The sequence below is a fragment of the Aythya fuligula genome, chromosome 14 (assembly GCF_009819795.1).
Source record: "Aythya fuligula isolate bAytFul2 chromosome 14, bAytFul2.pri, whole genome shotgun sequence".
In the NCBI taxonomy this organism is placed as follows: Eukaryota; Metazoa; Chordata; class Aves; order Anseriformes; family Anatidae; genus Aythya; species Aythya fuligula.
The window spans coordinates 6,249,250-6,258,463 of NC_045572.1; the positions used below are offsets into that span (position 1 = coordinate 6,249,250).

Genomic DNA, 9,214 nt, shown 5'->3' on the forward strand with positions numbered 1-9,214 from the left:
CCCACCGCCGGCTCCGGCGGTGCTTTGGCAGGGTGCAGCAAGACTTTTCCCGGGACGGGAAACCTTGCGAGCCCACCGCGGGTGCCTGCTGCCTGCCCCCGGCCCGGCTCCGGCTCCCGACGGCCCCGAGCAGCCCCCGCCGGGGTCCCGGGGCCGCGCCGTCGGGGCGAGCCCGGCCGCGGAGCCCCAGCGCTGCGCGGGTTCTGCGCGGGGGCTGCGCGCCCCCGGCCCGCGGAGGGGCGAGGGAGAGGAGGCGGCAGCGGGGGAGCCGCATTTAAGGATACCATACGTCCCGGGTTATTAATTATAAAACGTAATTAAAGTAAAACTGCAGAACGTCAACATATTAAATTTAAAAGCTAATATTAAAATAGAGTTAATATTTAATAAGGTAGCCGAGCGTTACAAAGCTCTACTCTATATTTAACTGTGTAAAACCGGGAGAGTTTTCCCAAAGAAAAATGTATTGTTTAGCTGATTATCAAAGACTCTGTGATATATTATCCATTTCACAAAAATAATATAGATATCTTTTTAAATATAGTAATAAAAACATACTAGCGCCTTTTAAATATACTATTACTTACCACCCCTTTTCATATTGTACTATCACAGACACTTTGGAATTGGTTTAAAAGCACATCATTCATTATTCAAAGCTCATCTTTGCATATTATTCCAGCTCAAGTCTGCCAGGCTCCCTGTGAAATCGTTCACAAAATTGATAACAGCAGACACACATGCAATAAAAAGATAGCCTTGGGCAGCCAGAGTTCCCATTATGCAGATCAAGCTGCAATTTTCTCTAACAAAGCCTGCCCTGATTCAGGACCGGGTGTCACTTTATTTATTTATTTACCCTCCCCCGGGTTGCTTTTATTTTTGTCGCCCCCCCCCCCCCCCCCGCTCCCCTCCCCGTGTCCCCCCCTCCTCTCTCCCCGCCGCCCCCCACCCGCAGCCGGGCTCTCCCCGTCGGCGCTGCCCGGCCGGAGGGGGGGTCCCCGCGGGCTGCCCCCCGCCGCCCCCCGGCCCCGCACCATCTTGCCGGGCTCGGGGAAATCCGATTAGCGCCGCTCCGGGGCCGGGGGGGAGCCGCGGCGGCTGCTGCGGGCGGCCCCGAGCGGGGACGGCCCCGTCGGGCTGCCCAAGGCCGGGGGTGGCCCCGGGCGGCCCCGGGGGACGGGAGGGGACGGGGGGGGGGCCCGGTAGCGGCCGAGCTGAAGGACCGCGGGGCACGGGGAGCCCCCCCCCGGACGGCCCCGACGGCCGCGGGCAGCGCCGCGCTCCGTGGGCGAGCGGCGGCGGCTCCGGGGCTCGGCTTCAACCGGGGCCGGGGGGGACACGAGGGGGCCCCCATAGCCCCCTACAGCCCTCCGTAGCCCCCCATAGCCCTATAACCCACAGCCCCCCCGGGCCGTCGGGGCGGGGGCAGGGGGCCGGGGGCCGCCCGCGCTCGGCGCTGCCGTAGGAATCGCTGGGCGCGCCGGGGTAATTGAATCCCGGGCTGTACAAACTAATAAACTGCCGCCTTGTCACCGCTCCTGCGAGCACGGGCTCGCCCTACCAGGTGCTGATCAAATACCATTACATTCTATTAAAAGGAAAATTCTATTCCCTGTTTTCATTTCCCTTTATAAGAGGGGAACTAAGTAAATGCGGCTGAGCGTTATTTAATTTTTAACGCCTTTAGTCCAATTTGGACGTCAGGGAGCGTCTGCAAACTCGCTTAGCGGCCGCCTCCCGCTCCGCCGCCGCCAATTAACCGGGGCCGGGGCCGCGCCGGGACCCCCCCCAAAAAAAACCCAGACCCGCTCCCCGCTGCCGTCGGGGCGGGCGCCGGGGCTCGATCGCCGCCGCCGGGGGCCGCGGGGCCGGGCGGGGCCGTGCCCGACGGGGCGGCCGGGGGGGCCCGGGGGGCTCCGGGGGGCTCCGTGCCCCGCGCTCCCCCCGCGGGCGCGCCCCGACGGCGGCCCCGCCCCCGCGCCCCGCCCCGCGCGCGCCCATTGTCCTCCCGCCCCGAGTGACGTCACCGCGGGTCCGGCGGTTCGGGGCGGGAGGGGGGGGTGTGGGGGGGGCTCTCCCCCGGTGGCGGGGCGGCGGGAGCCAATGGGAGCGCAGAGGCCGGGCGGCGGCGGCCAATGGCGGCGGCGGGGGCGCACGCGGCGCGGGGCGCGCGGCGGCCCCGCGGAGATGCCGGGCGGGCTGGCGGGGCGGCGCGCGCTCCGCAAAGTTCCCGCGCGGCGCTCGGCGGGGCCGGCCGGGCCCGCGGTGCCGAGCGGTGCCGAGCGGTGCCGGGCCGAGCCGGGCCGAGCCGGGCCCTACCGCGCTGTCCCGGGCCGTGCCGCGCCGCGCCGGGCGGTGCCAGCGGCTCCTTTATAGCGGGCGCGGGCGGCGGCGGCGGGGCGGCGCGGGAGGAGGATGGAGCCGGCGGCGGGCGCGCAGCCCCAGCCGCAGCCGCAGCACGAGCCCATCAGCTTCGGCATCGACCAGATCCTGAGCGGCGCCGAGCCGGACGCCGCTCCCCCGCCGCCGCCGCCGCCCCCCCGGGGCCCCGACGGCGCGGCCTTCCTGGGCGGGCGCGGCGGAGCGCCCTACCCGGCGCTGCCCGCGCCCTTCCCCGCCATCGCGGCGCCCTTCGAGGACTCGGGCTCGTACGGCGTCAACCTGAGCCTGGCCCCCGGAGGCGTGATCCGGGTGCCGGCGCACAGGCCCATCCCCGGGGCCGTGCCGCCGCCCATCCCCAGCGCCATCCCCGCCGTGCCCGGCCTGGGCGGCCTCAACTTCCCGTGGATGGAGAGCAGCCGCCGCTTCGTCAAGGACCGCTTCACGGGTAAGGCGGCGCCGGGCCGCGGCTAACGGAAAGAAAAAGGAGAACAAAAAAAAAAAAAAAAATCGAAAAAATAAAAATTAAAAACGTAACAAAATAGCGGTGGCGGCGGGGGGAAGGAGCGGGCGGCGGCGCGGCCCCGGCCCCCCTCCCCGGCACGGAGCCGCCGTCGGGGGGCGGCGGGCGCGGGGCCGCCGTCGGGCCGGGGCCGACCCCTGTTGCTTCCCCCCCGGGCAGCGGCGGCGGCGCTGACGCCGTTCACGGTGACGCGGCGGATCGGGCACCCCTACCAGAACCGGACCCCGCCGAAGCGCAAGAAGCCGCGCACGTCCTTCTCCCGGGTGCAGATCTGCGAGCTGGAGAAGCGCTTCCACCGCCAGAAGTACCTGGCCTCGGCCGAGCGCGCCGCCCTCGCCAAGTCCCTCAAGATGACGGACGCCCAGGTGAAGACCTGGTTCCAGAACCGGCGCACCAAGTGGCGGTGAGTCCCGCGCCCCCGGGGCCGCCCCGTCGGGGCCCGGCACCGCCCGCAGCCCCGGGAGCGCCGCGGCCGCCCTGACCCGGGCCGCGAGCCGGGAGCCGGGGGCTCGGCGTTGGGCTGCCGCTCCTCCTTCCCTTGGTTTTCCTTAGTTATTTTGGGTTGGGTTGTTTTCTTTTTTTGTTGTTGTTGTTGGGTTCGGTTTGGGATTTTTTTTCTTTATTTTTTATTTGCTTTGGTTTGGGTCGTGTTTGTTTTGTTCGTTTGGTTTGGTTTTTCTTTTTGGTTTGTGTTTGTTTTTGTTTTTGTTTTTTTTTTGTTTGTTTGGTTGGTTTTGTTTGTTGTTGTTTTTTTAATTATTATTATTATTGTTATTATTTTCGTGTGTTTTTTTTTTTTGTTTTTTGTTTTTGTTTTTTTTTTTACATAACGTTCTATTCGGAAAGAACGAAAAAAATGAAGGAAGGGAATTACTGGGAAAATTCGGGGGAATGATTGGAAAAATCGGGGGAAATATCGGGAAAACGAGGGGTTGCTCGGATAGGTTGTCCGGCAAACGGCTGATTCCGAAAAGGGCAGATATTCTGCAAAATGGGGGGGGGTTCGCCGCAGCTCGGGGGGCTCCACCGCCCGCAGCGCCTCCGCCGGGGCCGCCCCGCTCCCGGTCCCGCTCCCGGTCCCCGTCCCCGTCCCGGCGGTGCCGGTGCCCGTCCCCGGGGCGGCCGGGCTGAGCGTGTCCCCTGGCAGGCGGCAGACGGCGGAGGAGCGGGAGGCCGAGCGGCAGCAGGCGAGCCGGCTGATGCTGCAGCTGCAGCACGACGCCTTCCAGAAGTCCCTGAACGAGTCGATCCAGCCCGACCCGCTGTGCCTGCACAACTCGTCGCTGTTCGCCCTGCAGAACCTGCAGCCCTGGGAGGAGGAGAGCGCCAAGATCCCCCCGGTCACCTCCCTCGTCTGAGCCCCGGCCACCGCCGGGCACGCAGCGGACTCGCCCCCGCTCCCGGTCCCGGTCCCGGTCCCGGTCCCGGTCCCGGTCCCGGTCCCGGTCCCGGCACGAGCGGGGCGGCGGCGAGCGGAGCCCCCGGGCCCGGCCCCGGCCCCGGGCCCAGCAGCAGGACCGGGCCCCCCGCGTCGCTTCCCCGGGGCCAAGGCGGCCGCGGCGGGGCCCCGCGCTCCGCTTGTATCTTCGTGTCGATGTTCCACTAGGAGGGGAGATAATGTCACTTTTTGTAAGAAGTGTTAATAATTTAATTTATTTATGCATCGAGATTTTGGGCACTATTAATATGGAATTATATAAAACCTCGATTATTTATATCGAAATCCGGACATAGGGATTTTGTGTTGGCTTTGGAACAAAAGGCTATTTTATTTTATTTTTTTTTTCCCGTTCTGAGGATAGTCTAAAGAAAAAAAAAAACGCACCTACCTATCACTTAGCGGAGGGGACTAAGTGGAGCCGGTGATGACTCATTAGCTTAGGAAACCCTATTAAGCTGAAAAGCGGTAGCTTCCATCTGTCCCAGGTGAAGTTAATGTCAGCTGTAATTTATTCACCGTAGTAATAAGGGCTCCTTTCAGGCGACACACACACTTTATTTCGTCCTCACCTTCTCCTGCCGACGAGCTTAGCGCACCGAAACAGCACCCGCACCCTCTCCTTTCGCCACCGACTCTAGAGAAAGCGCCTTATGTTTCATAATAAAGAAGATTTGGGGTTGACACAGACCATGTATAATACTTTGTACTTGCCGAGACGTGTAAATAAACGTTTTCTTTAAAAACGCCTCTCCGCTCCCTGCGTGCCTCGGGGCGCCGCCGCCGCACCGGGATCGGGACCGGGACGGGGACCGGGGCCGAGCCGGGCTGGAAACGGCGGGGCCGAGCCGGAGGTGAGCGGGCGGCGGAGCGGGGACGGCACCGGGGCGGTACCGGGAGGGCACCGGGGATGGCACCGGGACCGGCACCGGGACCGGCACCCGCGGCTCCGGGCGGTGTCGGCGGCTTCGGGAGCCGCTGCCGCGACCCCGCCGCCGGCCCGGGGGGCTGCGGCCGCTGCCTTTCGTTTGCCGCTTTTATTTTGCGTTTGGGTTATTCGTTATCGAAGGCCGGGCCGCTGGGGGGCTGCGGGGGCGGCGGGCGGCGGAGCGGGGCCGGGCGCCGCGAACGGGGCCGCCGGGGGTCGCCCGCTCCTGGGCTGGCCCCGACCCCCGGCAAGGGGCAGGGTCGGGGCTGGAGCCCGTCCCCGGGGTAGGGGGGGGGGGGAAGCGGCACCGCATCTCCTGCCAGCGCCGCTCCCGGGGGCGATGGGGCTCGGGCTGACCCTGCCGCAGGGGTTTGGGTTGGATTTGGGTTGGGTTTGGGTTGGTTTAGCCCGGGGGGGGGCTGCGGCGGTGCGAAGGCCGGGCCCAATCCTGCCCCCGGGGCTGCGCTGCGGCTGCTCGGCCGGCGCCGTTCAGCACCCGGGGATGTGCGGGCTGAGCTGGGCAGCGGCGGCCGAGAGGAGGTGGCTGGCGGGGAACGGAGGATTAAAAATCAAAAATAATAATAACCAAAAAAAAAAAAAAAGCAACGAGGCTGTCTGTCCCTGGCCACGGATTCTCGGGAATGCCGCTTGCCCGCAGCTTTTGGCCGTCCCCGTTGTTATCCCTGTCCCTGTTCCTATCCCTAGCCCTGTCCCCGCCGCCGCCGTCGGGGCCGGGGCCGGGCAGCGCCAGGAACGGCAGCGGGCAGGGGGAGGCCGGGCCGGGGCCGAGCCGAGCTGCCCCGGGGCCGAGCCGAGCTCAGCACCACGGGAGGGGGCCGCAGTAAGCGGGCCCCCGCTTTCACGCCTGTTCCTTGTTGTGTTTGGTCGATGCCCCCTGCCAGCTACAAACTGCCTGCGTTTTTTTTTTTTTTTTTATTTTTTTCAACGCCTCTTTATTCTTTAGCTGTCGGAGCACTCCACGGCCCCACGCCGCTGTATTTTCCCGATTTCCCTGAATATTTTTTTTATTATTTTTTTCCCTGCGCGTTGTCGGAGAACTCAGCACCGCCGCGGTCGGCTCTGCGGCAGGCGCGGAGCTCGGCAAAGCCACCGAGCGCCGCCAGCCCCGGTACCGGCACAGCACCGCTGGGGCCGGCCCGGTGCTGCCAGCCCCGGCAGGGCTCCGCTCTCCTCCCCGGGACGTGCTGGGGGCACGACGGCAGGATCGGGCCTTGGGGGGGCCCCAACTTTCCGAAGGACTTCAGAAACCGGTGGCTGCCGTTTCTGCCGTGCGAATAGCCCCGGTAGCAGGGTGCTGGCACGGGGAGCTGGTGTGCTGGGGCTCGCCGTGGTGTCTTTGTTCCAGAGGAGAGGGTCTCGGGGTGCGGAGATGTGCAGAGCGCAAGGGCCAGGCTGCAGCTCGCATCCCCGGTGTGTGGGGTGAGACGGCACCGGGGCACTGATGTGGCCCTGCGAGGAAGGCGATGGAAGCGGGGAGAGCTCCAGCCCCTGCCTGGGCGATGTTCATGGGAGCGCCAGGGAAACGCCAGTGGGAACGACTACGCTGCATTTCCCTCCCCGTGGGTGACAGCAGCGATCCCTGGCAGCCCGGTTCGGGGGTGGCAGGGCTGCCCGACGCTCCCTGCTGTGCGTTTCGGGATGTCCATCAATAGGTGAAGCCAGCCACGGGGCGTGCGGGGACCTTTGATGCTCCCAGCGTGAGCCTGTCCGTCCCTGGGGGTGCAGATGCCCGGGGAGCAGAAGGCTCCTTTTTGGGGTGGGCTGCTTGGCTGTGCTGATCCTGGTGGGAGTGCTGCCCACGTGCTGCCCCCGGGCTGTGTGCAGTGCCTCGGACACCTCGATCCGGGCTGCTGTCTGCGGGCAGCGGTTTCACTTGCAGGTTCCTGACACAGCCTGGTTTGCCCCCACCCTCCCACCCCTGCCAAATGCCCCCTTCCCTTCGTGGGAACCTCCTGCAGACACCCAGAGAAGGGGGAGAGGGAGCGAGGGCAGCAGCTCCGACAGCCGTACTGCGGCACGGCCGCTCTCCTATGGGCCCGGCTCACTCGGGGGATGCATTTTGAGCAGAGGCTGCATGAGCCTTGTGAGAAAGATGCGGCCTGAGAGTGTTGGAGGGGCTACACATCCCCCTGAGCCGTTTTAATATGTTGATGTTTGATGCTGTTAGGAAACTGATAATTCTTAGCATGTGGATGATCTTTCCTAAGCAGCCTGAACGGCCGCGTCTCTGTGCGCGGGCACCCTGGGAGGCACAGGCTGCGTGCTTACCTTCCCTCCTCTCGGAGCTTCAAGCCTGGGAAAACTCCTGTTCAAACACATGGGGATGGAAAATGAGGGTGAGTGTTATTGAATTATCCATGGGACTTAACGCTGGGCAGATCGCTGTCTTAACTTGGCTTAATCAGGTGTGCAAGTGATTTTCTGAGTGGGGCCAAGCAGCTGAGTGCGTGAGTGCACAGTGCAGGGCTCAGGGCAACCAGGGCCACGTGAAACACTCACCCTTTCCTCAGGGTCCCTCCTGACTTACCAGCCAAAACCCAAAGCAGCCCCTTAGCACTCTCGCATGCACGGGCGCAACCCCTCTCGGTATAAAAATGGCTGCAGAATTTGCATCTCTCAGCATTATTTTGTGCCCAGGGTATTAGATGTTACGAAGTAATGCACGGTGATCAGATCTGCATAGGCAATCCTTTTCCTAAATGGCCCTTAAAATCAATGGGTTATTAGCTCTCCTTCTCCACTCTGTGATGAAAGCGCGGCCCTGGTAAACATGCAAACTGCACAATATTCAGAGCCTCGGTTTACGAAAGTGTTTCACTCAGCTAGGTCATAATTTAGCTTATTTATAGCTAACATAAATAATACTGAGATTTACACCTCCCTCTCATGGAGGAATTTTCCTTGAAGCGTGTATTTCTGCACTGCAACCATCACTACCACCAATGAGGAATAATTTGGGGGCCGTGGCTCATCTGGGTGAGCACCTGCTGCTGTAGCTGCTGCTCCCGAAGTGGTAGAAGTTGCTCGAGCCAACTGGAGCAGGGTGACAGCATTCTGCAGCTGGGCATTTTGGGGAGAAGGGGAACGTGCACCCTGTGCTGTGCTCTGCTGGGGGTGTTTCCCTTCATGCTGTGCTTCCCTTGCCCACTCTCCGGGGGCCACAAAGCTCTGAACTTTTCAGACTTGCAGCAGCGTTAAGGTTAGAGCAATAATGGCATTTGGATATCTTACTCCTATGAATTTTATTTGCAGCTACAAGGTAAAATACTCTCTTGAAGTCACTGTGGAAAATAGGAGCTGGCTGACTAAAGGAGCCTCTGTGCTGTGCATTCAGAGATGTCCACGTGTCCGTGGAGCTGAGGCACCCGACAGCTTCCCTGTGCTCTCTGGGTGACACAGGTGAAGGCTCCCGCATCTCTTCTGGAGCTGGGCACAATGTGCTGCTGTGCCCCATGCCATTCTTCAAAACACCTTGATTGATTACATTTTTTAAAGTGAAATCTGGCCCTGGATAGGGGACTCATGCAGCACATTTCCCAGTAACATTTACAGAGCACCCGTGCAAGGATCGGCGTGCCTACCGTGTGGACCTTGGTGGCCTCACTGAAGTTTTCAGCCAGAGCTGTGGAGTACCCAGTGCACTCCCGTGGACGAGGCTGTGGGTTTGGGACCTTCACTGCAATTACGTGGCTGCACTGCAGGGATCGGGGCCAGGCGGTTCTGTTCCCGTTTTATCCTGCTCTGCACAGCTGTGCCTGGCCAGCTGGGGAGCTGTGCCACGGCCCCAGGAGCTGCTCCTTTCTCCCCTGGCCCTGCTTGCCAGGGTTTGGGAGCAGGGAATGGGGAGGGGAATGGCATCTCCAGCTCCGTCACTAGCCTGAGCTGCTAGGACAAACCTCTGCATCTCTCGGTGATGCTGTTA

The 9,214-nt window shown here is 62.8% G+C and overlaps 1 protein-coding gene across 1 annotated transcript; it reads left to right on the forward strand.

The window, feature by feature from the left end:
• Window positions 1–2,314: 2,314 nt before the first annotated feature.
• TLX3 (T cell leukemia homeobox 3) lies at window positions 2,315–5,093 on the forward strand. Its single transcript, XM_032197184.1, has 3 exons — window positions 2,315–2,830; window positions 3,065–3,308; window positions 4,053–5,093. Exons 1-3 carry the CDS (start codon window positions 2,419–2,421, stop codon window positions 4,261–4,263), a joined length of 867 nt encoding a protein of 288 aa, XP_032053075.1. The 5' UTR covers window positions 2,315–2,418; the 3' UTR covers window positions 4,264–5,093.
• Window positions 5,094–9,214: the final 4,121 nt, after the last annotated feature.